At 36.8% G+C, this 17247-nt stretch overlaps 1 protein-coding gene across 1 annotated transcript in view; it reads right to left on the minus strand.

Moving 5' to 3' along the window:
• The window catches only part of LOC150080530 (thrombospondin type-1 domain-containing protein 7A-like), a 1074234-nt gene that overhangs the window by 831598 nt on the left and 225389 nt on the right, over positions 1-17247 (minus strand). The window contains exon 3 of the mRNA XM_090380722.1: positions 2210-2347. Within this exon, the coding sequence (XP_090236848.1) occupies positions 2210-2347 (138 nt within the window). The remainder of the gene's footprint in view (positions 1-2209; positions 2348-17247) is intronic.

Genomic DNA, 17247 nt, shown 5'->3' on the forward strand with positions numbered 1-17247 from the left:
AAGTTGTCCTTGGTAAGAGGAACTCTTTGTTCCCCTCACCAATCTTGTTGCCCTTCTCTGTACTTGTGCTAGCAATTCTACATCCTTCCAAAATGAGGCCTCAAAACCTATATGCACTACTCAAGGTGTTGCCTGTCATTGCCTTATACAAGGGGATAATCACCTCCGTATCCCAGCTAGCAAAATTCCTGTATATCATTGACAAGACCCAATGAGCTACTCTGGCAACCTGTCTGCACTGCTCAGAAAACTGCATATCCAACTGCACAGTTACCTTCAGGGCTTTTTCATTCTCCACCTCCCTGAGGATAGTACCACACAGTTGGTACGTTTCTCTTGGGTTACACTGCTACCCATATGCAGTACTTTGCATTTGTAAAATGTTAAACTTCAGTTGCCACCTCTCAGCCCATCTACATAGCATACTGTCATTAACAACCCTGCCAACCTTCTTATCATCTGCAAACTTGGACATCAAGCCTGATATATATCTTCATCAATATCATTGATAAATACAGAAAACAACAAATGGGCCCAAAATCGAACCCCGGGGGACTCCACTAAAAACATTAGTCCACGTAGAGCAGTGTCCATTGATTACCACTCTGTCTTCTCCCACTCAACCATCCCTTTATCCAGAGCAGAGCCGACCGGGCTAGCCGAGTGGGTAAAGTACCTGCCAGGCAACCCAAAGGTCGCGGGTTCGATTCCCGCCTCGGGCTTGGATCAAAGTACTGCAAAACCTTGGGAGGTGCAATATGGCCACAGAAGCCGATGCACCAATAACTACCAAATCAATCAATCAATCCAGAGCAGCAACTTGCACTTAATGTCTACTGCTCCAATTAGTACAATAGTCTTCCATGTGCAAAAGCATCAATCTTTCTTAAAATCCAAGTATATGATATAAAAATTATTTTTTGCATCCAGTTACTTTGTGACCACATCATAGTATCCAATCAAATTGGTCAGACAAGACTTCCCCCTAACAAACCCATGCTGCATCTGAACTAGAACTATGGTCTTGTCTAGATTATCCTGCTTTGCTTCTTTAACCAGTGCCTACATTATTTTACTTGGAACAGAAGTTAAACTAACAGATCTGTAATTACTTGTGGCACCCTTTGACCCTCCTTTGTAAATTGGGGATACATTAGGACTTCTCCAGTCTGTGGGAATCTTCCCAGAGTCCAAAGATGTTTTCATAATCATGGCTAAAGGTTTGCTTACTTCCTTTTCTGATTCCTTTAATATAACTGGATAGATCCCATCCACCCCAGGTGCCGTTCTTATGTTTAACTTCAACAATTTCTCCTCCACTTTGCTCTCCATTATTACAAAGTCCTTTAGCTTCCTGTTACAGTTTGATAAACTTCTGACATTATCCTCCCTTAACTCCTCATGTGTTAATGCAGATGCAAAATACTCATTCAGTTTGTCAGCTACCTGAGCAGAATCATCAACATTTGAATGTCGATATGAAGTGGTCCAATCTGATTCATCCCCTTCCTTCTATAATTTACATAAGTAAAGAAGTCTTTGCTGTTCCTCTTTGCATCCTTTGCCAAAAAATTTATCATAATTTACCAACAGTAAATTCTAAATATGAAACTATTCAAGGTAGTAATCGTAGTCGCTACTAGGCTTTTCATACCAACTAAGAAATACCATTCCAGGTTTAGACTGCAATAGGTGTCAAATGAACTAATGACGTGGCAAAGACGAAAAATGCATAGGATGCACATCAATCTTCATGTGATATGTAAGCCTATGACAGATAAACTAGTTTGTAATCAAGTCACTAAGAAGGTTAGGCAAGCTAAGGCAGATTACAAGAAGTCTCTGGCAAAGAATGCCAATAAAAGCAGCAGAGACTTCTTTACTTATATTAACAGTGGAATGAAAGTGGTTTAAGCACATCACATTGGACTACTTGATGTCAATGGTTTAACTGTTACTATTTAGCAGTGCTACATACACAAGAGTACAGCAATCACCATATCCCCTTATAGAGCAAAGGGAAATGAATGGGAAGGGAGAACATAAAATTTAAAAAAATGTCTCAGTTGAAAAGGAAGTATATTTTTTTGTTTGGGAAGAATACTGATGTTTTGTTATGCCTCTCTCTCTTAACAAAATATATCATGGGATATACACTTGGCTGTAACACAAACAATCTGTAAATATTATGATATATTATCAAACATACCTGGTCTCCATGTGTAAGTAATATTTCTTCTTGGTACATCAATGACTGCTTGAGAGAGCGACGATAGCAGAAGGCAACACAGAGAAAGCGAGTAAATAATGACATTTTTAATGTGCATATGATATCCCATCAGTTCACCTTGAAGAAAATAAAGAAACTGATAAGACTAATTGGCCAAAATTTCACAATCATAATGTAAAATTATGATACACACATTAATACTGTAATTTACAAGAAAAATTAATTTCTGATGGTCCTTTTATTATAAGTAGACTCACAGATTTCGCAAACTATTTAAAGATCTGTTTAGATGTTTTACCTTTAAGAGTTGTTAAATTAAGAGTTGTGGCTAGACTTTATTCTATAAAATAGTACTGCATAGTATTATCCATACAATGCAAGGAAGTCAGGCTTTTGCTACACTTGCAAAAAAAGAAAACCCCACCTGTGTTACTTTCCTCTTATAAGTATTGATCCAGCTAGCCTTTGACCTAAGGCCACCGGCAACAAATGCCAAAGGGGGAATGATTTATTCCAACAAATAACAACCTGATTGATATAGAGAAACTTCCTGCAATGTAGTCTCTGTTAGTCTTCCTGCAATCTAATCTGTGTTAAAACTAACTCAATGTTAGTTTAAATTTATGCTTCCTGTGATTCTAACATTGTTTAATACAAAAAATATCTCCAAAATCCATCAACCCTGAAAATACTATAGTTCTATTCTGCAATTTACTATGCCATGACAAAAGAAGAGCAGATATGGTCAGAGGCAGCCCTTGGGGAGGGTGGAGAACAAGAACAGTGAATCCTGGCCCCCAGACTGAGAAAGACCCAAATCCCAAGGAATAGAGACCCTTCAATACAGGTAAGGAGAAGTCCTTTGTGCTGTCCTTTTCTGCAACACTGATTGTTGTGCCCAGACTACCAGGAACCACAGGACTTGCTTTGTGTATGGTACTTTGATATTTTTTTATTTGCGTCACTGTTTTCAAATAACTTGAGCAGCTTCACCTTTCATACATCAAGTTCCACTGTAGAGTCTTGTTGACAATGAAATCTTTTCCACATCAGACAATAAATTGTGTTTGTATTTAGAACCATAATACCTTCATCAATATCATTGATAAATATAGAAGAAAACAATGGGCCCAACACCAAACTCTGGGGAGACTTCACTAATAACATTAGTCAATGAAGAGCATGTCCACTGATTACCACTCTGTCTTCTCCCACTCAACAATCTGTTTATCCATAGCAGTAACTTGCCCTTAATGCCATACTGCTCCAATTTCTACAGCAGTCTTCCATATGCAACAATATCAAAAGCTTTCCTGAAATCCAAGTATATGATATCAAGTTTATTTTTTTCATCCAGTTCTTTAGTGACCACATTGTAATATCAAATCAAATTGGTCAGACAAGACTTCCCCTTAACAAACCCTTAACATCTAGATGATCCAGCAATGCTTCTTTAACCAGTGACTCCATTATTTTCCATGGAACATAATGTTAAGTTAACAGGAGATTCTGCAATGGCTGTATAACGTATTTATGAATAAGCAGTGATGATTTATTTTTTTTCTTGCAGGGTACTATGAACAAAAGATGATAAAAGCTGATGTTTATTCACAGGTGATATAAAAATGTAAATGAAGAAAATTGGTCATTTTCTTCATGTACTACCAAAGAGGTCAAATTGTTAGTGCACATTTAGCAGGGGCATCAGTGATTAAAACTGCTGATTTGTTCAATATATCCAGAGCAACTGCATCAAAAGTGATGCATACATTCACCAAGTAAGGGAAAACAGAATCTGATTAGATGAATTGTTGCAAAATATTGAACTCACTGAAAGAGACTGCCAGACATTGAAGAGATTTTTAGCCCAAAAACAAAATGAATGCCTCAAAAATAACTGAAGACCTCAATGCAAGTATCAAGCAATCCAGTTTCTAACAAAACAGGTTTGGAAAGAACTTTAATAAAAACGAAATTTAAGTCAGAGCTGCTTTTGCAAAGTCACTTGTTACTGATACCATTAGAAAGAGGATGCAAGGGTTCAAAGAAGCACAAAAACTGGACACTTGATGATTGGAATCATGTCATACTTTCAGATGAATCACCATTTACATTTTTTACCAATATCGTGGAGAGTTTATGTTTGACAAATGCCAAACAAAGGGTATCATCCATACTGTCATGTGCCAACCATCAAACATGGAAGAGGAGGATCAACAATTGTTTTGACAACAATATCTTGGTATTCTTTTGGTTATTCTTGTTCACCACCCTGAACAAGCAAATTACTTTCACTAATTACCTTGATATTCTGAGTGACCAGGTTCATCCCTGGTGCAAACATTGCTTCCCACAAATGATGACATGTTTCAAGATAAAATTCCAGTACACACAGCCAGATATGTCTCTTGGTTTGAGGAACATGAAATTGAGACTAAGCATCTCACATGGCCTGCACAATCAGCATATTAAATGTTATTGAGCCACTGTTTGGAGAGGAGTGTAAGAAGCAGATTTCCTCCACCTTCATTACTCAAGGAGCTTGAAATGTTCCTCCACGAAGAATAGCCCAATATTCCTCCTAAGGCAGTTAAGATTTATTTGAATCTTTTCCACATAGAATACAAACTATTTTAAAAGCAAAGGGTAGTCTAATACCACATTAGTGCATATCTGTAACTGTTATCAGAAGTACTTCCATTATTTTGTCCATCCCATATATAGAGAAATTTACTTTTTAGTTAGAAGTGCTATAGTAGAAAGTAAAGGTGTTATAGCACATTGGCAGCTTGGGAGGAGGGGAGGTGAAAATAAGCCACCATACCTCACTCCTTGAGGAATCAGCAAGATCTAATTCCTTTGGTGTGGAATTCTGATATTTAAGAAACAAATGTTTTTGCATAGGCCAGAAGAGAAATTAGTATAATCCTTGTATAGTTAAATTTAACAACAAAATCTTGAATGTAACTCCAATTCCAAATTGTAATAAGAAATGTTAAAATTTGATTTATTTTATTTGATGTGTAGACCTTATAAATTCTTCATTCTTTTCATTTCAGTTTCATTTAGGTGACTGGGCAAAGACATATATTATTTAACTACAGGTTAAACAATTCAGAACCATATACACAAATTCAAATAAATCAGTTAACAAAACTGATTTATTTGAAAATTGTGTTTTATTATTAAACTGGTTATAAAAGTAACTTCAACAAACCAAGTGAAGTACAGTACATTCAAACCACCCGAATCCAGCACCACCCAATTGCTGAAAAGAAAACAAATGCAGGGGCGCTTTGCCATCATGCAGATTATTTAATTTAATGGGTAATCCATATGACATAGGCAAATGGTTGATTTGCCTAGGGTACAAAAATATTTCACGATGACACTGACAGTAATAGACAAGATCTTAATTCACAATTGCAATATGCATAGCCATTATAACAGTTCCCAATGGTAGGATGAGATAGTCATTTGCACATGAAGCCACACAATAAGAAAATAGATGTGGGATAGTCTTTAATCTTCAATGGTATTAGCACTGTAACAAAGAAAAGGTTTCGGCAAAGGTTCGCATTTTATAACTGCTGTCCATACACATTGTATGGAGATCGATATGAAGAGCACTGCATACATTGATGACATTGGACGGAAACATGCATGGAATAGAAGAAAGATTTTCTAATTTGTACCAAGATTTGATCTGTGCAGAATCGTGGGTTCCTCTTCTCTATCTGGAGCACAAGATGATGCTGCTGACATCTGGAGCATGTAGCTGTGTCAGGAGCTGGCTCAAGATTGTAAAGCATCTCACCTCAGGATTGTAGTGTTATGCATTAGAATGAGTGTTTCCATGAAGTTATCTCAAGACTGTAAAGGAGTTCCATGCAACTAGTTAAACAACCAGTACAGGAATCAGTATTCTAGTCCAAAGTGATATTTTATGTGTGAGATTAGGAGCTGAGGATTAAATCACTGGGGCATAACATCATAGCTGGAATGATGCACCTTTGAGCAAATTGGGCAGGAGATCACTGGGGAAAGAAAAACCCCAGTGATTTCCAGCCTGGTGGCCCACATTGCAGTGAAACATTTTATTCTCATATCCCCAAAGTGGGGGAACAAAAGTTAGATTATTATGCCACATTATAATCAAGATGTCATGCTACATTTTTCTTCTTTGTGAATGTAACCTGTACTGACTTATTCTCATTTATTTCCAGAGCAATGGAATAAAGGTTGCTTTCAAGTTGTGCAATTTTCAGCATAATTTCTTGTGAGATAGTTTGAGGTATTTAGATCACCAGAGGTAATGAATAACTTCATGTCATTGGCATATGAAATCAGATTCTGATTCATAAACAAGAAAGGTTCCAAAGCAGCAGCAAAAAGCATTGTGAATAGCACACCTCCTTGTAGAATGCCTCTTGGGATGGTAAAATTTAAATTTTTATAAATATGCTAGTGTGAGACCAGTGGACATTTATTGCTGAGGACAGCTGCAAGAACATTCATACACATCTAGACTTTAGTAAAGCTATTATGGAAAGCTGCTGTATAAACTGGAAAAGGTTGGAGTTACTGGTAAGATGTTAAGCACCTGGCTAAAGGAGATCACACACATAAGGTGACATAAATTGAAATTGAGGGCGTATGGTTTCAGAACAGATGTGTGGAAGTTTGCCTTCAGCCAGTACGTAGTTGATTGTTGGAACAAACTTCCATCTGGTGATTTCGTAATGGGTAGTCTGAATAAATTAAAGGAAGAAATAGACAAACTGATAGAGAGGATGGACAAGTGAGATGGGAATTGTTTTTTTTTTCCCCATTTTGCCTGATGCTGTATAAGCTTATTTTCTTGCATTATTTGCCACTACTAATACTTCAACATCCTTTGAAACATAATGCATTGCTCTACTACTATTCTTACAGAACAACTTCACAAACAATGCATTGCTCTCATCTCATGGATGATGTTGCCATCAATGATAGTACACATTTCCAACTGCAGTGAGAATTCACCTTTTATTATTAAAAAAACAAACAATAAGCAAAATACATGCATTTCTTGGTTCTCACTCTGTGTAGAATGAGAGGAATTATTTTCTCCAAAACCCTTCTACATCCTTTGAAACAATGATTCGAAATTTGAATGCAAATCTGCCTATTGCCTGGGTTTACAGGAAGCTCAAAATAGTAACTTTAATTGTTACTACACTGCCAACATTGCTATCGTCATCTTAAAAGTTGGTGTTTTAGTATTTTGCAGCCAATGAAGCCAAATGAGGTGAACATTATGTTAAATTACAGGATTAAAGAATTTTCATAAAGTATCCTCTTAGTCATTTAAGACAAAAGGCAATTTTACAGTCAAATTTAGCTAATTACGATCTTTTAAGGTGATAAATTAGTAATTGCGTATTTTTCATGCAATTGGAAAATGTTTGCAAAAAAAAAAAAATATCAAATTACTCCTAATTGGAATTTTAACCTATTAGTTTCAAATTACAAAAATCTAAGAATGCTAACTAATTTGAATTCTTAGATACTGTAAATTACATCATTAGAAAAATGAATATGTTTTAGCATTAGCAGAGGCATATGTGCAAGAAAGCAAGCTTATATAGCGTCAGCCAAAAAAAAAAAAAAAACACCTTCCCATTTCACCTATCCATTCACTCCAAATGTTTGTCTAGTTCTGCCTTGAACTTATTTAAGTTTTGACCTCAACTACAACAGATGGAAGTTTGTTCCAACTATCAACCACCTGCTGGGAAAAGGCAAATTTCCACACATCTATTCTACAATTGTCTTTCCTCTATTTGAATATGTCCCCTCAGGCAAGTAATCTGAGCAAGAGGAATAATCCCATCAGCATTGAGCTTGCTCAAACCATTCAAAGCCTTATACACCTCAATCAGATCACCTCGCAGGTGCCTAGTCTCCGGACACTGCAATTTGCAGAAATTAAATCTTTCTTGGTAACAGCAACCCTTTGCCCTTCTCTGTACTCGTTCCAGCAGCTCTACATCCTTCCTAAAACGAGTCCTCCAGACCTGTATGCAGTACTCAAGGTGTGGCCTGACCAGTGCCTTACAGATGAAGCGGAAAAGTACTCACTAAAACTAGCTTATTGCCTTACAGATGAAGCGAAAAAGTAATCACTAAAACTAGCTTATGCTTCGTACGATTTGCTACACAGCACCAGAATAAAATTATAAACATCTCTATACAACATACAGCTTCAGTTAACGTAATATGTAGCTTTTAAAAAAAAAAAAAAAAAAAAAAAAAGTAGTGGAATTTACAGGGAAACTGAATAACAAAGAATTGCAACTATCAACAGACTTACAAATATTGCAGGGTTTTAAGTGCATCATCAACTTGATCACACTGGGCCGTGTGCCTTTACACTTGTATAGACATATACTGTACAGTTCACAGGCCAATTTGGATGTAGTGCGGGCTGAAAAACCCAGAATACTTTGTGGGAAAAACTTACAATTGAAATGAACCAATACTGCCTTATTGACATGCATAACTATTTTAAAAATATTTAAATAGCTGATAATGTGACAAATCTTTTGAAATATACAGTAAACCCCCGCTATTCGCGGGGGTTACGTTCCTGAGAAATGCCGTGAATACCGAAAATGCGAATACTGAGTTATGGCTCCCATAGTAATAAAGGGGTTCTGTTTCAAAGTATGAAATATATAAGAAAAACTAGTCTAAAATTTTGTCTATGTATGTATTATATGTACCTTCATAATATGACTTTTTTTTTTTTTTTTTTTTTTTTATGAGAACCCCAAACACGAGAGGTATTATAACCTATAGTACTTAGTACCGTGCTTGGGTTGGAGGTTGAGAAGACGAAAGAAGATATTTGTTGATAATGGACTTGAACTTCTGTAGATTGTAATTTTCAGGAAATACGTATGAAGGAAGGTTGTTCCAGAAAACGGCAGTTGAATGAATAAATGAGGAAGATGAAAAGTTGGTTCTGTGGGTTTGAAGTTGGACAGTAAATGGATGTTGGCTGGTGGCGGCACGTGTTCGGACTGTTTTGAAAGAGAGAGCGGGAATTATAGAAGCCAATTCAGAAGAACAGTGCCCATGGAAGTATCTGTAGAAGAGGCATGCAGCAGAAACAGTGCGTCTATGAGAAAGCGAGTGGAGAAACTCTGTTAGAAATGAATCATTAATTAACCTAACTGCCCTCTTCTGAATGGAATCAAGAAGCCTGAGAGAGGTTTTGGGGGCACCACCCCAGATGTGGGAACAATATTCCATGGCAGGGCGGATTTGCGATTTATACAGAGTGAGCAGCTGTTTGGGAGAAAAGTAACGCCGAGAGCGAAAGAGAAAACCAAGTTTTTTAGATGCAGAGGAAGCAATATTTGTAATGTGCTTGTGCCAAGAGAGATTAGAAGTCAGGGTAATCCCCAAAAGAGATATATCATTTTGCCTAGAAATCAGAGTGTCACTAAAGATAAGCATAGGAGCAGAAGAATCCTTTTTGCGAGATATAAGACAAGATTGAGTTTTAGAAGGGTTGAAATCAACTAAGTTGTCTTTGCCCCACTGGAGAATTACCTGAAGATCGGCATTTAAGGAATTGGCAGCAGATTTTCGAGAACTTGAAGCTGATTGAGCTGGACAAGGTTTCTCAAAATGGAAAGTTGAATGCAATGTGCTATCATCGGCAAAACTATGGATAGGATTTCCAGTCAATGGAAGAAGGTCATTGATATACAAGAGGAAAAGAGTGGGGGAAAGAACTGAACCTTGGGGGACACCGGCATTAGTGGAGAAGTTAGAAGACAGAGAGCCATCTACCATCACCCTCAGTGAGCGATCAGAGAGAAAACTGGATAACCAATTACTAAAAACAGTTGGCAAACCATAAGATGGAAGCTTGTTTAGAAGACCTTTATGCCAAACACGATCAAAAGCCTTTGAGATGTCAAGAGCAACTACTTGTGTTTCACCGAACCTTTCCATTGAATTAGTCCATAAATGGGTAACATAAGTCAGAATATCACCAGTGGATCGACACTGACGGAATCCATACTGGCGATTGTTGATCAGACGGAAGGTTTCTAGGTAGTTTAAGAGTTGGCGGTTAATTGATTTCTCCATTACTTTAGAAAGAGTAGAAGTAATTGCAATGGGACGATAATTGGATGGGAGGGATTTGTCACCCTTTTTAGGAACTGGCTGGATATGAGCAAATTTCCAAGCAGAAGGAAAAACACCTTTGGAATAAGAAAGTGAAAAAAGGCGGCAAAGAATAGGAGTAAGTTCAGGAGCACAGGTTTTGAGAACAAGTGGAGAAATACCATCAGGACCTGGAGCTTTCTTAGCATCAAGATTCATCAAAATCCTTCTGATATCCTTTTGACGGAAGACCACAGGAGGCATTGAATGGAGTGTGTTAGGAATGGTGGGAGGTGTTTTACCAAGATCATTAATACATGAGCTCGAAGAAAAATGGGATGCTAGCAGGTCAGCTTTATCCTTGGCTGAAGTGACAACAGAACCATCTGGTTTGGACAGAGGTGGGAGCAGAGATGGGCAAAAGTTGCGGCCAATAGCTTTGGCAAGAGACCAGAATGCTCAGCTACCATTAGGGCAAGAAGCAAGTTTTCTACTCTTAGCCTGTTCAAACTCTAGTTTGGACTGATTAATAACTGCTTTACAATTGTTGCGAGCTTTGGTGTAGGCAGAAAATGAAACTGAAGAATTAGAAACAAGCCAATTACGATATGCAACGTTCTTCTCTTGGACAGCCTTAGCACATTTATTGGAAAACCAAGGTTTAGATAAAGGACGAGATTTTAAAGTGGAGTGTGGGATAAAGGATTCCATTCCTGCAAGAATAATTTCACTGACACGATCTGAGCAAATGTTGACATCAGAAGTTTTGAAACAGTAATCAGACCAAGGAAAAGAAGAAAAGAAGTCTCGCAGGTCATCCCATTTTGCATTCTTGTAATGCCCTCTTGTAATGTACATATGTAGAATATGTAGTGAAATGCAAGCATAAGGCATCAAAATGGAAATAAGAAACAATTTAATATTAAATGTAATATTTATTATAAATTTCAAACAAATCTTTCAATGCAGCGCTTTTGCTATAGCTAAAAAACTTATCCCGCCAGTGCTCTCACCAGTTTCGCTAAAGTGTTGATAAAGGAGTTTTGCCTTTTCACAAATGATGAGTGAACTTAACGGAATTTTATTTTGAGTTCGGTCTTCTATCCACAGATTTAAAGCTTTTTCCATTTTTTCTAATTTAACATCATGAGTTACAGAGTAAATTTTTGAAGCAATTAGCGCATTTTCACGGACACTACGGCGGATTTTTCCTTCCGATTTCTTGATTGATCGTACCGTTGACTAACTGATTTTATAATGTTTTGCCACTGACGAGACACTTTCACCAATAAAATTTTGTCTAATAACTGAATTTTACTCGCTAATGTCATCACCTTCTTTGATTTTTTCACAATTCCCTTGTTATTCGTAGCCATATTTTTGTAGGGGTTAGAAAAGAACTTGTTCATAATAAAGTCACTTTTTTCGGTTAACACACTCGAAAAAGTCTGTTTACACTAACACACTGCAAAACGGTAGATTTTTCACTTTTGTAAGCATATCAATTTATAAAATTAAAAGCAAACCACGAAATATTCCATGACAAGTGCATAACACATACTGAACAAGGATTAAAGAGAAACATCCACGCTTGCGATTTTGCAACCCCTCTTCCCCCCACCGAGCGCTGTTTTGACCAGGAAAGATGATTTTAGCCACGCCCATGTTTTTTATGGTGGAAAATGTTCACGGCGATTTAAAATTCACATTTTTTTAGGTTTTATTTTATATTAAATCAGCGACCGCGAATACAGATACCGCGAATAGCGGGGGTTTACTGTATTTTAAAAATTTGTGCATAGATTCTGAACTAAATTTGAAAAGCACATTTTGAATACCAATGTAAATCAATTTATCACCTAAAAAAAAACCCAACAATAAGAAAGTACAGTATGTAAAAAGTAAATTTAATTTTTGAATGCTATATAATAATTTACATTTTGATATATTAATTTACATTTTGATATATTAATTTACATTTAAAACAGAATTATATAATAAAAAGTAATAAAATGTACTGGTATTTTATGAATATTCCATTTATTTGATGTTACTGTATAAATATAGATTATCCATTTAATTTCCATTAAGGAAAAATTAACACAGAAATTAATTTTTTTAAGTGTATTAAGAAAAAGTTAAAAAGGGCAGGAGATACAATATTCATAAGTACATGCGATTTGAGTGACCAGGGTTCAAGAACGTGGTGCTGTTTATTATCTCTCTCTCATTCCTCTGACTGTGTGGTTGACCCGGAGTATGAACAGAAAATTTATAATTTATTATTGATTTATGTATGCAAGTTCAACGGCGTAACATGACGAGATATTTTTGCCTCAGAAGCATTAGCATTAGTAGAGGCATATGATGCAAGAAAGCAAGCTTATGCAGCATCAGCCAAAAAAAAAAAAAAAAACAACACCACTTCACCCCTCTGTTCGTTCGAAATACCTGTCCAGCTCAGCCTTAAATTTATTTAGGCTATCAACTTCCACGACAAGGGATGGAAGTCTGTTCCACCAACCAACTACCCGCTGGCTAAAGGCAAATTTCCATACGTCTATTCTACATCTGTCTTTCCACAATTTGAATTTATGCCCTCTCAGGTGATTATTCTGAGCAAGAGGAAGAATCCCATCAGCATTGGGCATACTCAAACCATTCAAGGCTTTATACACCTCTATCCTCGCTGGTGCCTAGTCTCCAGACACTGTAATTTGCAAAACTTAAACCTTTCTTCGTAAGAGCACCCCTTTGTTCCATTCACTAATCTTGTTGCCCTTCTCTGTACCCGTTCCAGCAGCTCTACATCCTTCTTGAAATGAGGCCTCGAGACCTGTATACAGTACTCTAGGTGTGGCCTGACCATTGCCTTATACAAGGGAATAATCACCTCCTTATCCCTGCTAGAAAAATTCCTGTATATCATTGACAAGACACCATGAGCTACTCTTGCAGCCCATCTGCACTGCTCAGAGAACTTCAATTACCCCAAATGTGATCAGAAGTGCACCTCTCATCTCTCCATCTAACAATATCATAAGAACATATACCATTAAATCACTTAATAATCTGTCTTTATATCTGCTTTCAGCACACATCTTGAAAATGATAACTTTACAATGAGTTTCTGTGGCAACTAAAAACGAAAATGCATGAAAGCGAACCCATTCACAAGCAAATTCATTTTGTTTATAACTCCAGCTCGGCCACATAGGGCCACATTAAAGGGTTTCCTAAAGTGTGGCATGCAAAAAGGTTTCATAGAGGACACACGGCCCAATTTTTTAACAGTTTTTTTCAGCTGCAGAAAACAATTCAATAAAATGTATTCCTATAGCAGTAGGGTCTGCTATAGGAATTTGCCACTTTATTAAATAAAATCTTGAAAACTCTAACCCTTTATACACTGAAATGTGTAAACTCTTCTCTTATTCGAATAACCATTTCATTTTATTGAATCATAAAAAGATGACAGAACTATATAATTCATGATTTTTCTGGTCCTACCCCCACACACGCACTTCATCTAATTTTATTGGACTACACTCCTGGACCTCAGTGGATTAAACTGGGGTTAAGTGATCCTGTATACCGTATACTTATTTGCGCACTGTGTGTGTGTGCACGCACCCAATGTTTTACCGGACATCTGCGAGAAATAATCACTTGATATTATGCCATTTGTTTACTGCCTGTTGTCTCCCCTTTCTGTGAATGAACTCTGTTGTAATTATGAACAGTACTTAGGTTAATTTTAGAATGCCAGTGACAGCAGTCTTTTCAAAAAAGAGACTTTAAATTTTGACTAATCCTTTATTTCTCAGTGAATGTTGTAAGTGGTGCAAAATGTTAAAAGAAAAAAATGATTGGTTCGTAACAATTTAAACTTGATTTGAATTTATACATTTTAATAACAAAATTGTAAGTATTAAAAATATGCTCTCTTCACTAGCTAACATGTGCACTTCAATTTCAGTCTTGTACAAATCCACCATATATATCTACACTCCCTTGTCAGAATGTGTATTGATTTTTTATTATTCCATTTTTTAATTATTATTTCTATATATAGTATATTTAATTTTTTATATATTAATAAATGAATACTACATATTGTACTGTATTTGCTCTAGTCCAGATAAAATAATATTATTAAAACTACCCAAATTATCTTCGCCCGAGAAGGGTTACACCGGTATGACTAAACTCTGAAAAGGGGTAGATGATTATTGTAAGTTTGAGAAACATGCTACAGGGGTTTACAAAACAGAAACAAGAATATTACAGTACTGTATTTTGTTGTATCACGTGGATTTGAACACATGGCGTGAGTATTCTGTACTTTAACGAAAACCACTTGGCTATGGTCAAAATTTCGTGGCATACACTGGCTTCCACAATTTTGAAGTCACAAAACAAAACATTTCTGCTGAAGCAACAACAAAATGGCTTGAAAAACAATCAAACCAAGGGTGTATGGCCGGAGTGATCTCACGATACTAAGACGTAAAGTTCATCGAGCTAGAAAAACCTTTCAAAAAGCCCAAAGGAACAACAATATCTTACCATCAGAACTTTCAAGACTACACCAAGAATTTAAAAATACTAAAAAAACTGTATGTTAAAACCATCAAAAAAAAAAAAAAAAAAGTTGGAATCCTGGCAAAATTTGGTAAAAATTGCTGGTAACGAGGATTCATGGGGTTTGATTTACAAAATCTGCAGAAACAAAATAAATCCAGGAGATATCCTTAATACTGTTATAACAAATACTGAAGAGACTTTAAACTGGACGAATACTGTCAATAAAATACTAGATAGGCTCTTAACAGCAGGATGATCCAACCCCTGACTCCTCTGTGCAGGCTGAAATCAGAAATTTCAATGAATCATATTTCACCCCCACTTCAACATTGCCTTTCTCATAGGCTGAGAAATGACCATAGAATGACCTCCTTCCATTTCTTCATCCTCATGAGGAACTTCTTGAAAAATATCGATGATAATGTCGTTGATATCTAGAGCACCATCTTCTGTAGTGAGGTTAGAGTCTATATCTTTGTAGCCGGGGTCACTTGTAGCTGAAGTATCGTACATTATCAATAGATGTTGAAGTTCTTGTTCTTCTTGGTGCTCCACATTGCTGTTCACAACTTCAATTTTTGCAGTTGAGAAGCCAGACTTTACAAAATAGTTCACGACAGTTTGTTTTCTAATTGCGTTTACTGAAGAGGAAATCCATTGAATCGCAACTAGGATGCTGATTTTCTTTGCAAGGTCACTCGCACATGTTACATCGTTCATGTTTGCAATGAGATGTCTTAAAACACGTTTTCTGTAGTGAAGTTTAAAATTTTTTATTATCCCTTGATCCAAGGGCTGACACTCTACAGATGTGTTTGGTGGCAGAAAAACGATTTGAATGATACAATTCAATGTGCGGATGAGATGCAGCATTATCCATGAAAAGAATAATTTTTCTGTTTTGACGGATCATGTTTTGGTTAAAGTGACTTATCCATTCGCTCATGATATCTCGTGTCATCCACGCTTATTTTTTTTATTAGACTCCCAGTCAACATTCAAAAGATTCAACTTTGTGCCCTTGAAACAACGAGGATTTTGTGGATTTCCTATAACAAGAGGTTGTTCAAAGTCTCCCAGCATATTTGTACACAATAGTACAGTCAAGTGATCCTTAGAAATTTTTCCGCCCTGGCACTTTTCGTTTTTTAGACTCACTGTTTTTTCAGGAAGAGCTTTAAAAAACAACCCTGTTTCGTCACAGTGGTAAATACCCTTTGCTTCAAAATCACGACATAAATCTTCCAATTTGACGGTCCACTCTGTTACAACCCCAGTATCAACAGATCCACCTTCACTACTTACGGTTTTCCAAGAAATTTTATGCCGAGTTTTGAACTTGTCTAGCCATCCCACAGAAGCTTTGAACTCATTTACTCCCATAGATTTCGCAACCTCCAAAGCCTTTTCCCTAATAATAGGCCCATTAATGGGAATTTTTTTAGCACGTGCGCAACAAATTTGAAGTCCAACAATTTTCGGGAATGATTTTTGAACCTGATTATTTACTTGTTGCCAAAATTGTTTGAGCAGTTCATTTTTTTTCTTTAGAATGTCGCTTACCTGCGTTTTCCCGATTTTGAATTTTTCAGCGAGAGTGCGAACACTATTTTTTTTGCCGATCATCCGTATTAATGAGTTCGACTTTATCTTTTAAAGTTAAATGTTTACGAGAAGACATTGTGCACTTCACACGACACTGAACAAAACTGGAAACTGAAACTCAAAAGACGAAAGGCCGACAAAATCCGCCCTCCCCTTGCACACACTGAATTCATCAGAAGTTTTACACGTGCCTTAAAATTCTTGAAAAAGGGTTTAGAACCGCGACATAAACCTTGATAAAATTCAGAGAATCGGAAATAGAAAATAAACACACGATTGAGGCAATACGTGGAAGAAACGTTCCTAGGAAAAGGGCCGTAATTTCGCCCGCTGTCCGTTATGGGGAGATCCGTTATGGGGAGATCCGTTAGCTGTCCGTTATGGGGAGATCAAATTAAGTGCTAATCTAAACGAAACAGTGCAGATTGCCTGTCCGCGTCCGTTACAGAGAATGCCCGCTAGGCAGAAGCTGCAAACACGTTAAAACCAATAGAGGTGAGTTGGGGAATTTGAGAATGTCCATTGTAGAGAGATGTCCGTTAACGAGAGGTGTCCGTTAGGAGAAGTTTCACTGTATACTCTAATTTTATTTACAGACTTCGAAGGTGCTTTCGATACACTATGGTGAGGGAGTGTCCTTCGTTGTCTTAGAGTTGAAA

This window comes from Mastigoproctus giganteus, chromosome 9 (genome assembly GCF_048544385.1).
Source record: "Mastigoproctus giganteus isolate SK-2022 chromosome 9, ASM4854438v1, whole genome shotgun sequence".
Lineage (NCBI taxonomy): Eukaryota > Metazoa > Arthropoda > Arachnida > Uropygi > Thelyphonidae > Mastigoproctus > Mastigoproctus giganteus.